We start from the raw sequence: 24,947 nt of genomic DNA, 5'->3' as shown, positions 1-24,947 counted from the left end.
CGGAAATCAATTCAACGGTTTACGATTTAATTTATATCCAACGAAATAAAATTCGCGATGCAACGCGATTGAATCAAGGACTAGCGAGACCAGCGATTCGATTGAAATGTAATCAAGCGGCAAAGATATCGTGACAAACGCATTAAATCGGAAATGAATGGAAAGACGTTGTTTTTAAAAAACTGTTGAACTTTCATCGAGAATCTTTAAGAGCATATCACAAAGTTGTGCTTTTTCCACGTGAAATAATCGGATTCTATGTGCTATACACGAATATCCTTTATATCGATGGTATTAGATTTTTGCATTTAAAGAGCAAGTCGCGAAGATAAATTTTTAATTAAAATTTAGGAATTTTTAATGTAATTAGAGCAAACGCAATTTTCATCCCTGGTAAGGTGAAGATTTTCTCGCTACCAGTCGGATTGCTTCGGAAATAAAACGAATGGCTTAATTCCATCGTCACACGAAGAACAAGTCGAGCAAGTGAAACAGGATCGTAGAGGCAGACAGTGAGGGAAGAAAGACGCGATAGGTGCAGACGGGCATAGCGAGTCGAGATGGATCCGCATGATTTTCAAAACGATTCTAGTAAAGATTCAGATATCGAGATGTACTCGTGTAAAAAAAATTAAATCGTAGAAACAAACGACTATAACATTTTGTCGTATCATTTTTCCATCTACATTTAAGGATGAAATATATATTCAAAGAATATTTATTACCTGATCAACTGTATTTTATAGAAATTCACAGAGACAATTTTATTAAATTAAATTACAAACAATCAAAGGATATATATAAATATATATTATAATTTTAAATAGAACAATACTGATTTTTTTATATATACATATAAACATTTTTTAATATTGGAAGATTACTAATTATAAAGAATATTTTCATTAACATTTTAAAAAAGGATTTTAATGTACTCAAATTAAAAAGACGTCTAATTTTTTTTTAAACACTTATATAAATCGTATGTCATTTATACTATTTTCAATATTATCGGTATTTTCAGCGAGACAAAATAAAATTGAAGTACGAGAAAAGAAATGTCTTCCTATAATTTTTAATAGATTTGTCAAATTCTCTTTCACTCTGCGTTCTAGCGTACCTATGCAAAATCCGATGGGAGTAAGTGGGGCGTTTGGGATTCTTCGAAAATTGAATCATAAATTGATGCATTTGTTTCGTCGACGGAAACTAGCACGCTGCATCGGTAATGCTAAGGCGGATGAAAAAAATGACAAAGAGTTGCGAATTAGATTCTTTCTTCATCTAGAATTAAATTGAATCTTATTCTTAGCGGAGTTATTCAATTTTGTCGACGGCGTATCTTACAACAATAATTATAATTATTTCCTGGCGTCAATTTAATATTTGTTATAATCAAGTTATTTTAAACAAAGTTATATGTATGTTTAAATATATGTAAGTACTATATGCAATAATTATATGTATGTATGTTTTATCACTGTAGCTAAATATCAATTATTCACGAAACAACATTTTGTTTATTACAAACATAATATCATTTTTCATACATATGGCAAATCATCTGAGAAATGCGTAAAAACTCGTTTTTTAATTTTCCTATAATATATTCTAGAAAATTTTTAAAACATTTTTTTAATCGTCTTAATATTTTTAACAGCAGAACCCGGTGGCCTGCCAATTAGAGCGTTAATTAACCCTTTATCTCTCGCGTTAAATCTGCACGCCGGCTATCCAACATTGATGAGCGACGGAATTTTATCACGTGATATTTATTGATATATAACATACCCAGGGAAAATGGTCGCGCTAAAGGCAGAGTTTTTGAACTCAAATCCTAAGAAGACGAAATACAGAAAATAGTTTGCATCGTATTATTAATTAATTCGTTTAAATTTCACATTGACTGGTCAGTCGTTATGAGGGCAGCAATTAGAATTTGTTACTATGAGGGACAAAGAACGTCCCGCTGATTATTCTTCGAGATTGCTTAGTGTTATAGAATGCAACTCTACTTTTGTCAGCAACGCGCATTATATTGGGCGTATCATAACGCAAAGTATTATTAATTAATAGTCTCTCTAATAGCCGCAGGCAATTAAAAAAGTTTAAAAATATAATAAATATAAAATTGTATCTCAGGATATATAGGTGCAAAACAAAATTTTTCTATGATTTAAAACTGATCCAGAGTCGCCAGCGGCTATCCCGTCATCCGAGGATTAAAGCTACAGATTTATCTATATCTCCATCTACAAATCTATATATAAATCCGTTGCTTTAAACTAAAAACTTTTTATCACTCACCGACACTGATGCGCAACAGCAGAGTTGTCGATGTATAATCAAAGCTGCGTTATCTATAACATACAAATATAAAATCTACACTATAGCAAAGTTTAAAATAATTAACGATCAAAAAATTATTATTGTACCGAATTTTATATTCTATGTGTACAATAATAAATATATATATATAAATATAGACTAATTTTATAAATTCTAAAAAAACTACTTTTTAAATAGAGACATTATAAAATTTATATAAAAGTCTTCCGTTCTGAGTCTTTCTTTTTTTTTACTCATTCAAATAATAAAACCGAAATAATTCGTGTACGTGATTTATGTATAAAATTAATATATTTAAATAAAAAATAATATTTACCCTAGGGTTGCTCCGCCGATGCAGGATGCCTTTTCTAGGCCTCCTCCTCCTCTCAGGTTGTTAAAATCGCTACGTTGACCTGTAATATACAAATAGAAAATCCAAATTGTAGCAACGTCACAATTTATTAATATTTCAAAAATCATTATTGTGCGCATTAAATTTTATACTTGATGCACATCCATTTATCATAAATATCTAACAATCTACATTTATCAAATGAAGAATCGAACTTTCTTACCGAGCGAAAATCGGACTTAGTCATCCAGCCGACATTTCGAATCACTCGATGTACGTATTTCAACGCGTCAAATATCACGTAACATAGTATAATGATAATACTTGTATAGATTTATCATTGTTTTGGCGCGAGGAGAAAGAACACATCACTTTCATTTCTTTTCGAGGTCATCGCGTTACGTAGCATTCGGCCTTGATGACGGATTGCAATGCAAGAAGCCTTTCCTAGGCCGCAATAAGGTAATCGCGAAAACGCGAAAATGTGAGACGCGAACACGCGACCACGATTACGAGACGAATGTAAACGCGCTATACGTCATTAAGGCCGAATGCCGTATTATTATTTTACGTATTTCGGCATCGCTACTACGTATTTTAACGTTAAGATTTATCGCGTGGTATAATGCGTATGTATAATATCATCGTAACGAAAAAGAGAGTGTGTCATTGTGTACGGCACGCTTGACTTCAAGGTGACAGGACGCGAGCCGCGACGCACGTGTTATCGTTACGCCGGGCGGAGTGGGAATGAATGGGCGCTACGACTGTTGACGCGCTAATATCCCTTCCACCTCTTACTACGTAACGCCGTGGCCTCGAGAAGAAAGGAAGGTATGTGCTTTTTCTTCTCGCGTCACAATGACAAATCTATACAAGTGTTATCAGTATACTACGTGATATGTGACGCGTTGAAATACGTGTCGCGCATCGAGTTATTCTAAATGTCGGCTGGATGACTTAGGTCCGATTTTCGTTCGGTAAGGGAGCTCGAGTTTATTTGTAAATGTAGATTGTTATATATTTATGATAAATGGATGTGCATCGAGTATAAAATTTAATGCGCACCATAATAACTTTTGAAACATTAATAAATAATTTGTGACGTTGCTATAATTTGGATTTTCTATTTGTATGTTACAGGTCAACGTAGCGACTTTAACAACCTGAGAGGAGGAAGAGGTCTAGGAAAGGCATCCTGCATCGGCGGAGCAACCCTAGGGTGAATATTATTTTTTATTTAAATATATTAATTTTATACATAAATCACGTACACGAATTATTACGGTTTTATTATTTGAATGAGAAAAAAAAAAAGAAAGACTCAGAGAGAAAGACTTTTATATAAATCTTAAAAGTCTTTATTTCAAAAGTAGTTTTTTTGAAATTTATAAAATTATTATATATTTATATGTTCCATATTTATATATCTCTAGTATTCTACATTTATATATCTTATTATTGTACACATCAAATATAAAATTCGGTGAGTACAATTTCTTGAATACAAATTATTTTAAAAATAATTAATGTTATTATTTATATAATAATTATTAATTATTACTTTATTAATAGAGAGATATCGCGATTTCAGATCATTTATTTAGAGTTTGATTACTCTTTATCTTTTTAGAGCAATATTTTCTCTCTCTGTTTTATAACAGGAATGAGAGCATCGGGATTAAATATACATGTAATAATAGAATTTCTCGACACATAAAAAAATATAGAAAAATAGAATTGTATCTCTGACAAACAGTTTTCATTTTAATTACTGGAGTAATTTTTAACTAATGAAATCGTTCTAATTTCAACCATTCTAAAATAAATCCAAAAAATCCATATACATATACATAAGTATATATATATATATATATATATATATATATATATATTCTTCATTGTCGGAACAATATCAATTATTCCGTAATTTTAATATTCTCTGCAGACATTTTAAAATACATATCTCTATCTCGCGCCATTGTGTGAAATTCTTGCATCGCATACTATCTATAAAAAAACCTGTCGAGCGTCATACTTCACGATTTCTCGAGCATCGGGACATCGGGACATCGGAGACGAAAAGATAATTCGCGTCGAGAGTGGCAAAAAGAAAACGCCGTAAACGATCGTGCGAGGGTGGTCGCGTGCCGACCGCGTCCGTGAAGATGGAACGCCAGGCTCGCCGAAAATATTCTCTTAGAAAAACCAATCGCCCGGAAACGAGCCGATAGCTCGAAGGTCGAAGGGCAAACGGTCGGCGGGCGGAAAACGGGCAAAAAGGCGGCGATGAAAGGGCTCGTGGAATGTGGCGAATGGTGAACAGAAAGAGACCGCCGCCGAAGAACCTAATTGATATGTACAGATAAAAGTCGCGTTGGATAAGGACAAGATGTGAATACGGAGACCACCCTTCTCACAAAATTCCACGCACGCAATTTCACTCGTTTCGTCGGCAAAACCTTTCAACTCCAGACTATTTCTTCCAGTGCGTCATTCAGCATCATCGAGAGTATTGTAATATTCAAATTAAATGGGCTTGAGTTTTACTAATCCCGATGACGTCACGCAGGAAGTATCTGTAAAATAAAACGAAGAATTTTCTCATTAATTTATATTTGCAATTAATATATAATATTTAAATAGTAATTATAAAAGTTTTAACGGAAGCATATTTCCCTCTCCTGAAGAATTAACACATTATGATTCGTTTCCTATTTATATTTAATATATTTGAATTTAAGTAACTGTTATATATACGATTTAGTGTAAATAGTTTTTTATTAAACGGTTAATATATTAATTATAGCACTAGTAGCACTCTAGTGATCTTTTGTTATTGCATAATAAATTAATTATAAAATTTGTCAAATAGGTGTCGCATAATTCATTGAATCGAAATTTTGATAGATTTTTTTACACGTTGTTACATCTCTTACATACATACATACGTGTGTAATCTATAGATTAAGAATATCAATTATTTATATTATAATTATAGGCAGATAATTGATACAAGTGTGAAAGAGAAGAATTTTAATGAATATATATATTATGACGTAATTAAAATCCTAATTTGAAAATCTTTTATTAAGTTCGATACGCTTGTCGATATCAAACAACGAAGTTTATTATAATTGTCGAAGAGAACTTTGCTTGCAGGGTAAATTTTAGAACCAAATAAAGCTGTTTGTATTCCATTTTGCTTTCTTATTTTATCTCCCATTACATGTTTACCATGTTTACATATCCCATTACATTTTTCGATATCTTATACGTTACACTCGATTATTTGTGTTGCGTATACATATCTTAAATTCGAGCAATACAGATGAAAAAGTAGGTAAATATGTCTATACTACATGAAGCATACAGAGATACAAATTTTCTGCGATATCCTGTGATGCTTTTTTAAAGAGATTTTTCAATCTCTAACAAAAAAGATCCCATCTTATAGGAAGCTTTCATTGATGTTTTTGATATACACACAATCAAGCGTATAGCAGTGATTTGCCGCAGGGCTCGTTCCCTTTAGACTTCGACGACTGGGATTCACTGTGTAAAAATTTTAAGGATACATTTTCTCACCTTTGATGTCACAAGTCCACGAATCTACGATCGTTTTAACGCGCTAATTCAAAGACATCGTTATTTGATAAAGCTAGCCAGGGAACTTGCCGATCTGATCAATTTCGTATTACTGATAAAACTATTCATTATCAGTATATTATTATGTACAATGGGTAAGTATTATATCAATTGAAATTGTTCAGTCATAAATTATATATTTATAAAAAGTTTCATTTTTTCAGACAAATATTCTTTTCAGGATTCCAGCTTATTCTCGCATTAAAAGTCCATGACATCATTATGGTAGGAAAGAGTTTAGTGCCACTGAGTGGGTTTCTATTACAATTAACGCTATATAGTTTTATCGGAAATTATCTGAAATCTGAAATGGAAGAAATAGGGCTCTATTTATCAAAGTGCTTGGTACAGTTTTTCTAGGCAAATAACAAGAAACGTATTATTTATTCTTATGCAGACAAAATTTCCAGTTGCATTGCAGGCTGGAAATTTTATCATGATTAATTTAGCAACCTATGTGAGCATTCTAAAAACCTTTTTTTCGTATTTCTCTGTACTTCGTATAATGCTCGAAGTGTAAAATATAAAATGCAACTCAAAGAAATATGCCAATTTTTAATATTTGGTACATTCGAAATAGCTTGGTATGCTTTTAAAATAGAAATTTATAAGAAAGTGTTTATTAACAAGTTATATATTTACAAAATGTTAAAATAGTATTTTCAATTAACTTACCATTTACAGTAATTTACTTGTACCAAATCATTTCTTCTTCTGCAATTTCAATAATATGCATCTATTAAAAATATTATTAATTCATATTAAATTTAAGAACAAATATTTATCGATATATAGAATTACTTTACGTAATTATCAATTAATTTTGATGATTTGTATAATAAAGAAGACAAATTATTGGCTGAATATTTTCACTTTTAAATTTTAATAATTAAAAACATAGTAATACAATAATTCCTTCCAATGGAGATTAAAAAAAGATAAAATTCAAATAGCAAGAATCAAACCAGCCGAAGCCATAGTAAGACGATTTTTCCATTACGTTACACTACTTAACTATAAATCCGTTCTTACAACTTGGTATATAAACAGTACATAAATTTTTAAACGTGTTTTTTTTGCAAATGCTTGAGAATTGTATCGTCATATTACTTTATGATAGAAAATGGAAAAAGTAATTCCACAATATTTTAAACTTGATAAAATCGATAGTGATGTTAGATGTTTCTGTTGTTAGACAAGTTAGAATTAGGAAAGTGATAAGGATAAGCCCTCCTTCACACACACACACACACACAATATGTAATTTTCTATCTTTTCTTCTCTCACTATATATATATTTTCGCGGCTCGATAAATATAGGCCATTTCGACGATTTAGAATGAGATGTCAAATCGATCATGCTTTATCATCATAATATTTACGTATGTTTAGTATACATATATGTATATATATTTTTTCTTTTTATATCATAAAGTGATATTATGATAGAAAGTGATCGATTCTATGGTAGTCACTTTGTTTCTTCCTTAGGCCTAGTGCCTAGTCGTCAGACAGTAACGTAAAAAAGACAAGAATTACATATTTGTTAATGCACTTTTTTTTGTTAAAGTCAAGTTAAACATTTAATTTAACAATTTTTTTTACTGAAAAAAAATTCACACAAAAAACATAGGCGACTCTATTTACCAAAGCTTTTCCCCCTGCACCCCCGCCCAACCAAAAACTAACTTAACACAACCTGTGTCTGAAGTATATAATAGATTTTGCTTCGTAACACAAGTTGGTTTGGGATAGTTTTTTTGTGGAGTGGTGGTGCAGGGAAAGGGGTTTTGCTTCTCCCCCGCCCATGCGTTTACTGTAAAGTCGTTATACATTGTTAAATGTTACTTTACTTTTGACAAGAACGAAAAATTACATTCTCTCATTTTTTAAACTTTTTTTGTTAATAACTTTTTAATAAACAACGAGCAAAAACTTTTTAGAACCTTATTTAAGGTTATGACCTTGATAATATATGTCAAAATTATTGACATCGGGAGGTGGTCCGTTATTCTATATAATTTTCAAAAATTTTTTTTAAACTGTGGAGGTTAGTCCATCTTGCAGATATATAGAAGCTTTAGTCATGTTTAAAAAAATTTTAATACGGTAAATTTGTCTACCTTAAAGTAAACATTTTGAAGACTTTTTTTTATCTGACTGTACTTCTTATAATGCTCGAAATATGAAATATAATATATATAAATAAAATACACTTACAAATTATATAAATTTATAATATACGATTGACAAAATAAAAAAATGAATAAGATATATGGTTTATTGAAATGTCTTATCAATTAAATTGTTTAATTATAATTAAATTATAATTTTATTTATTTATTATCAATCAATGCAATCATTTAATTATTATAGTATAGTATATATAGATAAAATTTCCAGGATACAATATTATTTACTTGTCTAATATTTTCTCAGTACGCTAATTGCGATGACCCGCAACATAAAGAGTGAATTATTTCCTATATATTTTTATTTTGGATAGATGGAATTTTTATTATCTGATCGAATGAATAGCAATAAATAAAATATAATACAAATACTAGATACGTATGAGCAATACGCACAGTTTTTTTTTAACATTTCACGCAGTAGAGAGAAATAGTTGCTCGACAAATAACAACAGCTTATAAACTTTGTTATATTAATTTTCAACGACGATTATGTGTAAAAGCGCATCTTAAATTCACATTTCATAACGTTTTAAGGGTATAGAAGCAAACTGATAAGCATGTATGTAATTTCATGTTGAATAAAAAATGAAATCGAAATGCTTGCATTGTGTCGATGTAACATTATCGGTAATTTGGGTTTAGGAGCATAGAGACAATTTGAACAGTAAATATATCTTACGGAATATCCTTTATGAATAATAAGTAAGTCAGAGTACTATGTTATGCACCTCGATGTTGCGAGCAGATCATCAGTTATTGGCATCAGGTAGACTTATTTTAACAATGACAAGTAAACGATGGAAAGATGATGTCGTATACGCTATGTCCCTTAATAAATTGATTACTTGGCCTATCGGTGTATGGCCACTTCAAGTTTATAACATTTATTCATTATTGCGTTGTGCCGTGTGCATTTGTTGTGCAGTAAGTATCTTCTGGAACTCGAAGATTACTGATACAATCGCGATTGTTCAAAGAGAACAAAGAATATTTATATATAATATTTTCTGTGTTAATGTTACAACGCTTTGGAAGTAATTTTACGATGAGAATATGTATCAGATTTTATATTTTCTATTTTTAATAAAATATATAAGGTAAAATGCTTTTTAGCAATTACTATTGTAAGTCGTTAAAAATTCTAACAATAAGACAAATTTCTATTTTAAATTTTATTATTTATGTGTATTTTTCTTAATCATATGTAAAAATTATAAATTTATTTTGAAGAAATATGACAAGCATGTACTATTTATTCCGTGGTGTCAAGTATGATTATTTATGCCATAAATTAAGAGATTAATAAGGCTATACATAAACAAATAAATACATAATTTCAAAATTCATAATTTAAAATTCATAATTCGTGGGCTATTAAGGGCTAGACGAATGATATTATATTAGTTTCATAAAAAATTTAATTTTTGATGATTGCTTAGCATATAGGACTCTGATACTTCTTGACCATTATCAACATTAAACGAATCTTAATTTAAGAATTTTAAATAAATCTCTATTTATATCTCCTGTAGAAACAAAGGCAAAGAAAAATATCGGGGCAAAGTCCTGATAAAAGTCAATTTCAAAATTTAATCTTTTTTAACATTTATAAAATATTATTCTCGTCTGGATACTAATAGTTAGCCAAATTATAAATTTTAATAAACATTAACTAATGTATAATAAATAACGTTACAAAAATTAATAAATATGGTAAGTAATCTTACTAGTAAATCTGATTATTTTTTGTGTGTTTTGGTACAAAAATTTTTTCTATTTATATATATTTTGTTACACAAAATGAATTTTAATAATTTAAATTTTTTAATAATACATTTTTAATTTTCTTCAGATTCTAAGAAATAACATAAAATTAAATATACAAATATATAATTATATATAATATTTTGCATCTACAAATTAATATAGAAAAAAATATTTTTCTCACAGAAGGAAAGTTTTTTTTTTTATGTATATTGAACTTTTTCTGTACAGAGTTTTTTTTAGAATAAAATAGAGAAAGAGAGAGAAATTGAGCGAGAGTGAGGGAGAGAGAGAGAGAGATAGATAGATAGAGAGAGGGAAAAAGAGAAGGGCAAATGAGAAAATGGCATTTGAATTTAATTAAAAATATATATCTATTAAAAAAATTCATTGAATTAAGAGTAAAATATATTCTTTTGGAGCACAAAAAATTATGTATGAGGAAATATACAAATCAGAGTATCAACGTATCAACAGAGCTTAATTGCGATCTTGCCCTTCATGGAGATGTACATGGGCTGCACCGACGTAGAACAAAACATAGAATGTCTGATGGTAATCTGTTGCGGAATACTCGGTGTGCTGAAGACAACATGGTTCCGCATTTATGCAAAAAATTTAATTAACAATTACGGCTCTGCTGTAAACGATTATATGACGATTGACAACATAAAAGAGCGCGACGTTATGAGAAAACATGCTTTTATAGGAAGGATTATTTCCTGTTCCGTTGTTGGTTTTTCATTTTCTGGTTGTCTGTTATATGGAACAATTCCTTTTTTAAATTACAATCAAAGTAACCGAATTAACATGACAAATGAGGATACGATATTAAAGTACACAATACCATCAAGATGCGCTCTTGAATATTTCAATTTTCCAACGAGCATGTATAAAATCTTTTGTCTCGTCGAAACTGTTATAGTCATGTGGGGGACTATTGGTAATATTGGTAATATTTAATTACATTTTATGCGTATTTTGTGTCTTGTTTAATATCATTTGAAAACAAGAAATTTTTTTATTAGTGAATATATTATTTTACATAAATAAGATTTTTTTAGTTTATTGATTTTTATTATGCACTTTTTATTGATTATTAGACAACATTGCAAAAGCACGAAGGTTCACGTAATTCCATAGTAAATTATTTCATTGAGATTATCCGAGATGTATTAAAATTGTCCAGTATTTTTGCTCAAATATATTTGGTTAAATGTCAGAGTTTTTTTTATTAAACCTAAAAGACTCAACGTATCTCACTAAGACATGTTTGACAAAAAATTAAATTTATAAAAACTTTCGTGCCTCATGCAATACATATTATGTTACATACAGATATACATACATATATATATATATATATTTATATATATATATATATATGTGTGTGTGTGTGTGTGTGTGTGTGTGTAAGAGAAATATTATTTTTGCTACATTTTGTGATATATATTTAATTACAAAAATAATTTGATAACAATAACAATAATATACTGAAAATTCTTAATAGTGCAGCGTAGTGGGCTCTGCTGCACTTTTACGAGTTAATTACCTCTAATTTAAAGTTTAGAACCGTAACAATGAGTCGTTTCGTGCACACACCAAAAAAGTACTTTTATTAATAAAAAATATGTAAAACACAATAACATGAATACGCAGGAATACGACGGTTGAATTATGTAAATATAGCGAAACGCGTGAGCATGAGTATACATTCTTTTTGCGCGAGAGATTTTACCGCGCCTGCAGCTTTGTGTAACCGATATGCTGCTGGGTTGTTATCTCTATTAATGTTACTAAGATCATATTTGACGCGCATGAATGTATTGCACTTTTTCGAGTCGCACTATTGAGAGTTTCCACCCAGGAACAAGCACACGACATTTTGACGTCAAAATATGGTCAGGTCGAACCAAATATAACATGATGTAAAGACGTAAAAATGACGGACTAATGTCACAGACCGATGTCGACATTTCAAGAAGTTAAAAAGACGTGATTTCATGACCATTTTAGACCTATTAGTGACGTTTTAATGACATTTAATCATGAAACTTTTCCTCTAATGTAAAAAATGAAAAATTCATTCACAAATATTGAATTCGTTAATAAAATTTTTCGCTTTTCACAAGTTCACGCTAGAAGAAAAGATTCATGATCAAATGTCATAATCAAATTCCAAGTTATAGAGGATATTCATGTTAAGATTCTGGGATACAAAGAATTGGGAATATCAAAATTATATATAAAATTATTATATTAAATGAGTTTTTAGTTAAAAAATAGTAATACTTAGGCGATTTATAATAATGACATAAGAATCACGATATTATGACGTTTTTATACAACATCATTAAGACTATATAAAAAGACGTTGTAAATTAGACATTATTTGATCACCTGACGTCATTGAACCAGAAATAACATGTGCTTGCTACCTGGGCAGTGTACGTCTTGTTTTGTACAAATGCAATAAGACATTTTTGTGCATTTTTCAAAGGTAATGATGCGTTGTTTCTCAACATTACATTACATGTTTGTGGTCAAGTAAAAATTTTAAGGATACATTTTCTCACCTTTGATGTCACAAGTCCACGAATCTACGATCGTTTTAACGCGCTAATTCAAAGACATCGTTATTTGATAAAGCTGGCCAAGGAACTTGCCGATCTGATCAGTTTCGTATTACTGATAAAACTATTCATTATCAGTATATTATTATGTATAATGGGTAAGTATTATATCAATTAAAATTGTTCAGTCATAAATTATATATTTATAAAAAGTTTCATTTTTGCAGACAAATATTTTTTTCAGGATTTCAGCTTATTCTCGCATTAAAAGTCCATGACATCATTATGGTAGGAAAGAGTTTAGTGCCACTGAGTGGGTTTCTATTACAATTAACGCTATATAGTTTTATCGGAAATTATCTGAAATCTGAAATGGAAGAAATAGGGCTTTCTATTTATCAAAGTGCTTGGTACAGTTTTCCTAAAAAAATTACAAGAAACGTATTATTTATTCTTATGCAGACAAAATTTCCAGTTGCATTGCAGGCTGGAAATTTTATCATGATTAATTTAGCAACCTATGTGAGCATTCTAAAAACCTCTTTTTCGTATTTCTCTGTACTTCGTATAATGCTCGAAGTGTAAAATATAAAATGCAACTAAAAGAAATATGCCAATTTTTAATATTTGGTACATTCGAAATAGCATGGTATGCTTTTAAAATAGAAATTTATAAGAAAATGTTTATCAAAAAGTTATATACTTACAAAATGTTAAATTAGTGTTTTCAATAAACCTACCATTTACAGTAATTTGCTACTGCCAAATCATTTGTTTTCTGCAATTTCAATAATATGCATCTAAAGATACTATTAATTAGTTTTAAATCTGAAAACAAGTAAATATTTATTGACATGTAAAATTACTTGTTTATACTACATAATTATCAGTGAATTTTGATGATCTGTATAATAAAAAAACAAGTTTTTAGCCCAATATTTTTATTTTTGACTTATAGTAATAAATAATATATTATAATAATATACTTCAATGCAGATTAAACAAAAATAAAATTCAAATAGTAAGAATCGAAGCATCATCGTAATCAGACACTTTCTCTCTTAGACTACGCTGCTTAAATATAAATCCGTTCTTATAACTCGATATAAAAACAGTACGTAAATATTTAAACGTGTTTTCTTTGTAAATGCTTGAAAATTGTATCGTTGTATCACTTTATGATGAAGAATAGAAAACATAGGTCTATAATATTTTAAACTTGATGAAATCGAAGGAGATCTTAAATGTTTCTATTGTCAGATCAGTTAAAGTTGTGAAAGTAATAAGGATAATTCTTCCTCCCCTCCCCCTCAGATATGCATACACACATACAGAATATATAATTTTCTCTTTTTTTTCTCTTTCACTATTATCGCGGTTTGACAAGTATAAGCCAGTTCGACGATTTAGAATCAGATATTGACTGGATCATGCTTTATCATCATATTTATGCATGTTTTTGTATGCATATATATACATATATTTTTCTTCTGTTATAAAGTTATGCGATAATACAGTTCTAATGTTTTATATATACAGAGTGTCTCATAACTAATGAGCCAACGCTCGTAAGTGGATAGAGTACAGTGAACTAAACAAAAAAGTATTAAGTCATTTCGCGATTTTCGCAATAATTATTAAAATATTAATTAAAAACGCTTAGCGAACAATATTATACATAACTACAAGATGTCCGGTAATAATCGCCCCAACTCTCTAGGATAGGTAGAGCAGGTCAAACTGAACATAAAAGTCCTGTATCATTTTGCGATTAGCGCAATAATTATTGAACTATTAATTAAAAATGCTCAGGGTATGCTGAACGCTATATGCGGCGCGCGCTCATATGCTGAGCGTTTTTAATTAATATTTTAATAAATATTGCGAAAATCGGAAAATGATACAGGACTTTTATGTTCAATTTGACCTGCTCTATCTGCCCTAGAGAGTTGGGGCGATTATTACCGGACATCTTGTAGATATGAATAATATTGTTTGCTAAGCGTTTTTAATTAATATTTTAATAATTATTGCGAAAATCGCAAAATGACTTAATACTTTTTTGTTTAGTTCACTATACTCTACCCACTCACGAGCGTTGACTCATTAGTTATGAGACACCCTGTATATATATAAAACATTAAAATCATATCATTGCATTCCTTTATGATAAATAAATTTTATATAAATATATGCTATTAATATATATATATATATATATTATATATAACATTATAAATAAATATTACAATAAAGTATGATTGATTCCAGGGAGGTCATTTTCTTTCTTCTCGAGCCTTAATTATCAGTCAATAACGGAAAGAGATAAGAAAAAGAATTGCATATTTGTCAATGCACTTTTTGTAAAAGTCAACTTAAATAATTTTTTTGAAAATTTTTTTACTGGACAAAAATTCAAACGAAAAACTTAGGCGACTCTGTTTATCAAAGTGCTTGGTATAAATATCTTTTCAAACTAATAAGGAATCTAATCCATCTTGGAGATAGAAACTTCAGCCATGTTTGAAGAAATTTTTATACGGAAAATTTGTCAATCTTAGTAAATATTTTAAGCATTTCTTTTTCATATCTGACTGTACTTCTCATAATGTTCGAAATATAAAATATAATATATGTAAATAAAATATTTGTACAAATTATGAATTTATAATAAACGTTTGACAAAATAAAAAATAAATAAGATATATGATTTATTGAAATGTCTTATCAATTAAGTAATTTAAAGTAAATTAAATTATAATTCCATTGAATTATTATCAATTATTTATTCAATTCTTAATCAATTATTCGCTATATATTTTTACTTTGGACAGATGGAATCTATACTATTTGATTGGACGAATATTGAGAAATAAAACATAGTATAGATACCAGGTACGCATGTGCAAAACGCACTCAAATTTTTAACATTTTACGCAGTAGAGAGGAATAGTTGCTCAGTGAATAACAACGACTTAGAAATTTTGTCATATAAATTTTTTAACGGTAATTTTGCGTGAAAGCGTAACTTATATTCACATTTCATAATATCGTAAGAGTATAGAAGCAAACTGATAAGCATGTACCTCTCACGTTGAATAAAAAATGAATCAAAATGCTTGCATTGTGTAACATTATCGGTAATTTAGGTTTAAGAGCATAGAGACAGTTTGAGAAGCAAATATATCTTACGGAATATCCTTTATGAATAATAAGTAAGTCAGAGTACTATGTTATGCACCTCGATATTGCAAGCAGATCATCAGTTATTGGCATCAGGTAGACTTATTTTAACAATGACAAGTAAACGATGGAAAGACGATGTTGTATACGCTATGACCCCTCTTAAATTGGTTACGTGGCCTATCGGCGTATGGCCACTTCAAGTTTATAACATTTGTTCATTATTGCGTTGTGCCTTGTGCATTTGTTGTATAGTAAGTATCTTCTGGAACTCGAAGATCACTCCTACAATCGCGACTGTTCGAGGATAATAAAGATTATTTTTAATATTTTCTGTGTTGACATTGCAACGGTTTGGAAGCAATTTTGCGACGAAAATATGTGTCAAATTTTACATTTTCTATTTTTGATAAAGTATGTACTGTCAAATGCTTTTCGCAAGCACGATTATAAGTCGTTCAAAAATTCTAACAAGAAAGATTCCTTTTTTATTTTTTATGATTTATGTATTTTTTCTTAATCATATGTAAAAATTATAAAATTAATTTCAAGAAATATGACAAGCATGCACGAAAATTTTTATAATTTCTTATGTACTTATTTATGTTTTCAAGTATGTTTATTTATATCACATAAGCATATTTGAAAGAAATGAGATAAATGATAAATGTTAACAAAAATTAAAAGATATAAAACTTCATATGCAAAAACATATATTCATAATTTTAAATGTAAGCTAGACGCGGATGATATTGTATCAGATTCATAATATAAAATTAAATTTACTATAAATCTGATTCCTATGCGTAAGGCGCTGATATTTCTTAGTTTTTATCAAAATTAAATAAATCTTAACTTGAGATTTTTTAATAAATTTTTGTCTATATTCTTTGTGGAAGCGTAGGTGAGAAAAATATTGAGGCAAATTTTATAAAAATCAGTTTCAAAAATTAATTTTATATGAAACTGACAATATATCATCCGCCTCTGGCTCTTAATAGTCAGCGAAATTATAAATTTAAATAACCGTTAACTAATACGTATAATAATAAATAACGTTAGAAAATCTTTAAATTTGGTAAGTAATTTTATTTTATTTTATGAATAAATTATTACTTTTTCTGTGTTTTGACACAAATTTTTCTATTTATATGAGTTTTATTACACACAAAATAATTTTAACAATTTACATTTTTTTGTTTTTTTCAGATTATAAAAAATTATATAAAATTTAATATACAAATATATAATTATATAACACTTTGCATCTACAAATTAGTATAGAAAAAAACATTTTTTATAGAAGTAAAGCTTTTTTTTTATATAATAACAATTTTTTTATACAGTATAAGTTTTTTTTATAAAACAAAATACAGAAAGAAAGAAAAATTAAGCAAGAATAAGAGAGAGAGAGAGAGAGAGAGAGAGGGAGGAAGATGTGCGAATGAGAAGATAGCATTTGAATTAAATTAAAAATATATGCATATTAATAAGAATTCATTGAGTTAGGAGTAAAATATATTTTTTTTGAGCACAAAAAATCATGTATAGGAAAAATATACAAATCAGAGTATCAACGTATTAACAGAGCTTAATTGTGATCTTGACCTCTATGGAAATATACCTGGCCTGCACTGACGTAGAACAGAACATAGAATGTCTGATGATAATCTGTTGCGGAATAATCGCTTTCCTGAAGACAACATGGTTCCGCATTTATGCAAAAAATTTAATTATCAATTTCGACTCTGCTATAAACGATTATATGACGATTGACAACATAAAAGAACGTGACATTATGCGAAAACATGCTTTTATAGGAAGGATTCTTTGCTGTTTTATGCTTGGCTGTTCGGTCTTTGGTTGTTTAATATATGCAACATTTCCTTTTCTAAATTACGATCAAAGTAATTGGATTAACGTAACAAACGAAAATATGATATTAGAATATACAGTACCATCGAAATGTGCTCTGGAATATTTCAACTTTCCAAGGAGCATGTATAACATCTTATGGTTCATCGAAACTGTTGCACTTATAGTGCTATGTACTGCTAATATTGGTAATATTTAATTACATTTTATGTTCTTCTTTAATATCATTTGAATAAAAAGGAAATTTTTTTATTGATAAGTATATTAGTTTATATAAATAAGATTCTTATTTGTTTTATTGATATTGTGCACTTTTTATTGCAAAAGCACGGAAGTTTGCGTAACTTCATAGTAAACTATTTCATTGAGATGGTCAGATATGTATTAAAACTGTCCAGTATTTTTGACCAGACATATTTAATTAAATGTCTGAGTTTCTTTTATTAAACGTCTAAAAGATTTAATGTGTCTCAATACTACAAATTTGAAAGAAATTGTAAAAATTTTCGTGTCTCATGCAACACATATTATGTTATATACATATATATATATATATATATATTTATATGTATATAAGAATAATATTATTTTTGCTATATTAAGTACAATGTAGTACAAATTTAATTACAATAAGAATAATACGTCTTGTTTTGTACACAAATGCAATAAGAAATGTCTGTGCATTTTTCAAAGGTAACGATGCGTTGTTTCTCTGCATTACATTACATATATGTGGTCAAGTAAACATTTTGAGGATACGTTTTCTCAACTTTGATATTACAAGTCCACGAATCTACGATCGTTTTAATGCGCTAATTCAAAGACATCATTATTTGATAAAGCTGACCAGGCAACTTGCCGAATTGGTCAGTTTTATATTACTGATAAAATTATTCATTATCAGCGTATTATTATGTATAATGGGTAATTATTATATCAGTTAAAATTGTTTAGTCACATATGCAAATTATAATGAAAAGTTTCATTTTTGCAGACAAATATTCTTTTCAGGATTTCAGCTTATTCTCGCTTTAAAACTCAAGGACATCATTTTGTTAGGGAAGAGTTTTTTGGGATTGAGTGGTTTTCTATTTCAATTAACGCTCTATAGTTTTATCGGAAATTATCTGAAATCTGAAATGGAAGAAATAGGGCTTTCTATTTATCAAAGTGCTTGGTACAGTTTTCCTAGGAAAATAACAAGAGACGTATTATTTATTCTTATGCAGACAAAATTTCCAGTTGCATTGCAAGCTGGAAATTTTATTATAATTAATTTAGCAACCTACGTGAGCATTCTAAAGACCTCATTTTCGTATTTGTCTGTACTTCGTATAATGCTGGAAGTGTAGAATATAAGATGCAAATAAAAGAAATATGCCAATTTTAAATATTTGATACATTCAAAATAGTATAATATGCTTTTAAAATAGAAATGCATTAGAAAATATTTATTAAAAAAATTATATATTTACAAATTGTTAAAATAGTGTCATTAATAAAATTACCATTTACAGTAATTTGCGTGTGCCAAATCATTTTTCCTTTTGCAATTTTAATAATACGCACCTACTTAAAAATACTATTAATTATTATTGAATTTGAGAACAAATATTTTGATGATTTTTATAATAAAAAAGGCAAGTTATTTCCTGAATATTTTTACTTTTGAATTTTCATAATAAAAAATATAGTAGTACAGTAATTCACTCTAATGCAGATTAAAGAAAAATAAAATTCAAATAGTAAGAAACAAGTCAGCACCATATAAAACGCTTTTTCCATTAGATTACGCTACTTAAATCTATTCTTATAACTTGGTATATAAATCACGTGTACGTAAATGTTTTTTTTCTGCAAATGCTTGAAAATCATATCATTATATCGCTTTATGATAGAAAATGAAAAAAATAGGTATACAATACTTTAAATCTGAATAAATCAAAAGAGATGTCAGATGTTTCTGTTGTTAGACGAGTTAGAGTTGGGAAAGTGATAAGAATAAACTCCCCCCGTCCTCCTTATATACACACATGCATATGCATACACACACACACACACACACACACACACACATATATATATATATATATATGTAGCAGTAATAGTAGTATATATATATTACACAAACGCACACGTAATAGAAATGGTATCGCGCTGCACGTATACACTTATATACACGTATATACACTTACACAACAATAGAATTATAATGATAATCTTGTACAGTTGATGCTTTCAAAACACAGAAGATTTTGTTAGCAATTCTGAGATTTGATAAAATTTGACAGCTCTAAGATTTGTGAAATAAAGAAATATTAAAATTTAAAAGTGTGAAACGTTTATATACAATTTCCGAAAATATTTGCAATAATAATATTTGTGTTTAATTTTATAACGATTTGTTTAGTAGATAAAAAGCAATGTTTCAAACATGTATAAATCAAAAGGATGTTTCTCGGCATTTCAATTTTTGCAAAACTTTTATTACGTGGTACTTGAATATTGACCAATGCAATTATTTCTCAGCAGCCTTGTCTTATTATGTATTAGTATTATCCAGTTATATAATGAATGAATATTTTATGCCAATAAATATTATAATAGATTTATAACTTATAATATTTATAACGTATAACTTACGTCACAAAGAGAAAGAAAGAGAGATTCACATATGTCAAGGATTTATTAAACGTAAATACTTTTATTTAGAATTTATCTAAGAATTAAAAAATAAACGATGTTATTTTGATGAAGGGAAAATTTCATGGTATTGTGTATTTTTCTAACGCAATTAGCGGTACAGTGTTATCGAAGTCTACCTAAAATCTCAAAAAAAATAGAAGAGCTTAGACCTTTTAGTTATCAGGGTGTTTGATACGATCTTCCCACAAAATTAATGAAAAATTTAATCTTTGTCATTATGCGAGCACAATCTCCAATAAAACTGCAAGCTACGTGTTAGCCAAACAAATATCAAAATAAAATATACAATATCCGTAGACAGGTAAGTAAAATGCATATGATTCCCTCTATCATTAAACTAAAAAAAAAAAAAAAAATAGTTGCTCGAGAGACAAGTAACAACTTAGAAATTGTACTACATAAATTTTCATCCACCACATGAAATTGTGTAAAAGCGCACTTATTTGCATTTAGTCATAATGCTTTATAAAATATACAGAAGCAGACTGATAAGCATGCATAGAAGCAAATTTCATACTGAATAAAAAATGAGTTATAGATGCGGTTATAGATGTAGCGAGGGAATCATCTGTTATTGGCATCAGTTACAGTCATTATCTCGACAATGGCAAGTGAAAGGTGGAATGACGATATCGCATACGCGATGACCCCTTACAAATTGATTGCGTGGCCTATCGGCGTATGGCCACTTCAAATTTATAACATTTATTCGCTATTGCGTTGTGCCTTAGGTACTTTTTGTGCAGTAAGTATCTATAGGAAATGAACTGGAAGATCATTGACACAATCGACTGTTCAAAGATAACAAAGAATATCTTTTATGTTAATATTGCAACGTTCTGGAAAACACTTTGGTGTCATGATGAGAATGTGATCAAGATTTTACATACGACATTTTTGACAATGTATACGGTGAAACCCTTTTGCCAGCAAAACACTTTAGATGCTGTAAATAATTATAAAAATAAGTCATTGAAAAATTCTGACAATATTGAAAGACTTTCCTTTAAGATTTATGATTTATGTGTGTATTTTTTTTTAATTTATGTGTAAAAGTGATAAAATAATTTTCGAAAAATATTACGGCAAACATGCGCTACATATTTATGATTCCGTCGTGACATAATCATATGTGAAACAAATTAAATAAATAATAAACGTTATACATATAACATTAAATAATTTCACAAATAAATAATGTCACAAAAATTCTAAATAATAATAAATTTTATTACATTTTTGTGTATTTTGACGTGGAGAATTTTTCTTTTTATATAAGTTTTGTTATACATAAAAAATTGTAATGTTTTCGTTTTTTTAATATTCAGATAAATTATACAAAATTCTATAAAATATACAAATATAAAATTATATAATATTTTGCATTCAGAATTAAAATAGAAAGAAATTCATTTTTTGATAGCGTACGCTATAAACAAATTAATTAATAAAGTAAAAAATAAAAAATTTAATTAATAATTAAAAATTAATAATTAATTAGTTAATTTTGTATAGTGACAGTTCTTTATAGAGTAAGTGAGTGAGTGAGTGAGTGAGAGAGAGAGAGAGAGAGAGAGAAGTGTGATAAAATAGCATTTGCATTTAAATAGAAATATTTATTAGTAAAAATTTATTGAGTTAAAAGTGAAATATATTTATTTGTGAGCACCAAGTATTATGTATGTGAAAATGTATCAACAGAGTCTACTTGTGATCTTGCCCGCCATGGATTTATACATGGGCTGCACTGACGTAGAGCAGAACATAGACTGTCTAATGTTAATTTGTTGCGGAATACTTGGGATACTGAAGACAATGTGCTTCCGTATTTATGCGAATAGTTTAATTAACAATTATGATTCTGCTCTAAACGATTATTTGACAAATGAAAACACAAAAGAGCGCAACATTATGAGGAAACATGCTTTTATAGGAAGGATTCTATGCTTGTCCATGCTTGGCATTTCTTACTTTAGTTGCCTAATATATGGGACAATTCCGTTTTTAAATTACAATCAAGGTAATTGGATTAACATAACAGACGGGAATATAATATTGGAGTATACAATGCCATCAAGATGCGCTCTGGAATTTTTCAATTTTCCAATTAGCATGCATAAAATCTCCTGTCTCATCGAACTTGTTGTAATAATGCTGGCAACTACTGCTAATCTTGGTAATATTTAATTAATTTATTATGGGTATTTTTTGTCTTTTATTTAATATTACTGAGAGAAACAAGAAATTTTTATTGACAGGTATATTATTCTACATAAACTACATGCACTTTTTTATTCATTATTAGATAACATTGCAAAAACTCAGAAGTTTTCGTAATTTCAGGGCAAACTGTTTGATTAAAATGGTCCATGATGTATTAAAATTGATCAGTTTTCTTGATTAAGGATATTAAATTATATATTAGAAGTTCTTTTATTAATTATAAAAAGGAAAAGAAATTTTAATTTACGAAAACACTTGCGTCTCATGCAACACATATTATGTTACATACATATATTATTTATATTAAATATAAGAGCAGTATTATTTTTTCTATATTTTGTAATACATGTTTTTAATTACAAAAATAGTAATTTAATAATAAAAATAATAATAAGTATTGTTTTGTATATCAATTTAATAAGACGTTTCTATGCATCAATACATTTTCCAAAGGTAACGACGCGTTATTTCTCAATATTACATTACATGTTTGTGGACAAGTAAACATTCTGAGGGTCCATTTTCTCAACTTTGATGTTACAAGCCCGCAAATTTGTGATCGTTTCAACGTGCTAATTAAAAGACATCGTTACCTGATAATATTGGCCAAGGAACTTGCCGATCTCATCAGTTTTATATTGCTGATAGAACTATTCATTATCAGCATCTTATTATGTATAATGGGTAAATATTATGTCATGATTGTTCAGTGAAATATATAAGTTACATATTTATAAAAAAAGAATTACATTTTAGCAGAAAAATATTCTTTTCAGGATTTCAGCTTATTTTAGCGTTAAAAGTCCATAACACCATTATGGCAGGAAAAAGTTTAATGATACTGAGTGCCTTCTTGTCACAATTAACACTGTATAGTTTTATCGGGAATTATCTGAAATCTGAAATGGAAGAGATAGGGCTCTCTATTTATCAAAGTGCTTGGTACAAATTTCCTAGGAAATTAACAAAAAATGTAATATTTATTCTTATGCAGACAAGATCTCCAGTTGCGTTGCAGGCTGGAAATTTTATCTTAGTTAACCTGTCAACTTATGTGAGCATTTTAAAAACCTCTTTTTCATATTTGTCTGTACTTCGTATAATGCTCGAAGTGTGAAATATAAGGCACGAATCTGCCAAAAAATCTACAAACTAAATATTTGATACATTCGAAATAACACGATATAATGCTTTCAAAGTATAAATTTATAAATAAGTGTTTATAAAAAGGCCACATCAATAAATTTATCATTCACAGTAGTCTGCTTGTGCCAAATTATTCTTGTGCAATATCAATACTTGAAAATATTAATGCATTATTAATGCATTATTGAATTTGAAAAAATATTTTCTGACATGTAGAATTATTTATTAACTTGTATCACCCAATTCTCTGTCAGTTAATATTCAGCAAAGTGTTAAGATTGTAAGGAAAGACGAAATCGTCTAAAAAGTGTGTTTTTGCATCGATTTCGACCTGGAATCATTTTTTATCGTCGTCATGAGTGATTACCCCATGATTCCTCGTAAGATCGATCCAGAAGAGGTAAGATCTTTTCCTATTGCACCCACTTCGAAAAAATACTTTCTATGTAAAAAGAGGTCTATCACACCCTGTTTCAGTATAAAACGAGCTTTATCACAGTGCGGTTCCACATAGATTTTTGACTTTCCACGCAAAGCGAGATCAACATTATTAATGTATTTCAGTATGAAATAATGCTATTCATTATACATTCTTTATTAATAATTTTTTAATGAACAACGAGCCCTGAAACCTTTTATAACATTACTCAAGTTGATAATGTATACCAAAATTATTGAAATCGGAAGATAGTGCGTTAAGCTAATTAATTACAAAATTAAATTTATAAAGCAAAAGTAATTCGATGTGTTTTGCCATTTTGATTTTTGCAAGTCTTTATTACATAATATATGAATATTGATTAATGCAATTATTTTTTAGCTGCATTATCCTGTTATGTATTAACATGTATTTGAGCAGTATTATTCTGTTATGTATAAATGGTGAATATTTTATGCCTCTTATAATAGATTTATAAAACATATGACTTATGTCACAACAAAAAAGCGAGA

At 28.7% G+C, this 24,947-nt stretch overlaps 2 protein-coding genes and 2 long non-coding RNA genes across 5 annotated transcripts; 3 read left to right on the top strand and 1 right to left on the bottom strand.

The window, feature by feature from the left end:
- Positions 1 to 1,672: 1,672 nt before the first annotated feature.
- Positions 1,673 to 3,431, bottom strand: LOC140672090 (uncharacterized). The gene is made up of 3 exons (XR_012047824.1): positions 2,907 to 3,431; positions 2,666 to 2,744; positions 1,673 to 2,360 (listed from the first exon to the last, which is right to left on the bottom strand). It is a non-coding gene; the product is annotated as an uncharacterized lncRNA (long non-coding RNA).
- Positions 3,432 to 3,517: 86 nt separating this feature from the next.
- On the top strand, positions 3,518 to 4,715 carry LOC140672089 (uncharacterized). The gene is made up of 3 exons (XR_012047823.1): positions 3,518 to 3,663; positions 3,827 to 3,905; positions 4,632 to 4,715. It is a non-coding gene; the product is annotated as an uncharacterized lncRNA (long non-coding RNA).
- Positions 4,716 to 8,954: 4,239 nt separating this feature from the next.
- LOC140671745 (odorant receptor 10-like) lies at positions 8,955 to 13,454 on the top strand. 2 transcript variants are annotated; one of them, XM_072903314.1, is made up of 4 exons: positions 8,955 to 9,450; positions 10,768 to 11,242; positions 12,791 to 13,021; positions 13,108 to 13,454. In XM_072903314.1, the coding sequence occupies exons 1-4, from the start codon at positions 9,244 to 9,246 to the stop codon at positions 13,446 to 13,448; spliced, it is 1,254 nt and encodes a 417-aa protein (XP_072759415.1). In that variant the 5' UTR covers positions 8,955 to 9,243; the 3' UTR covers positions 13,449 to 13,454. The 2 variants fall into 2 exon arrangements, with proteins under 2 accessions (XP_072759415.1, XP_072759416.1); XM_072903315.1 differs by having other exon boundaries at positions 9,366 to 9,450; positions 10,713 to 11,242.
- A 2,615-nt stretch (positions 13,455 to 16,069) lies between these two features.
- LOC140671868 (uncharacterized) lies at positions 16,070 to 24,614 on the top strand. Its single transcript, XM_072903557.1, has 8 exons — positions 16,070 to 16,300; positions 17,635 to 18,109; positions 18,615 to 18,845; positions 18,933 to 19,210; positions 21,184 to 21,372; positions 22,329 to 22,803; positions 23,304 to 23,534; positions 23,627 to 24,614. The coding sequence occupies exons 1-8, from the start codon at positions 16,094 to 16,096 to the stop codon at positions 23,965 to 23,967; spliced, it is 2,427 nt and encodes an 808-aa protein (XP_072759658.1). The 5' UTR covers positions 16,070 to 16,093; the 3' UTR covers positions 23,968 to 24,614.
- The last annotated feature ends 333 nt before the right edge of the window (positions 24,615 to 24,947 follow it).

Source organism: Anoplolepis gracilipes, chromosome 12, assembly GCF_047496725.1.
Source record: "Anoplolepis gracilipes chromosome 12, ASM4749672v1, whole genome shotgun sequence".
Lineage (NCBI taxonomy): Eukaryota > Metazoa > Arthropoda > Insecta > Hymenoptera > Formicidae > Anoplolepis > Anoplolepis gracilipes.
This window is presented reverse-complemented; position numbering and strand designations above follow the sequence as displayed.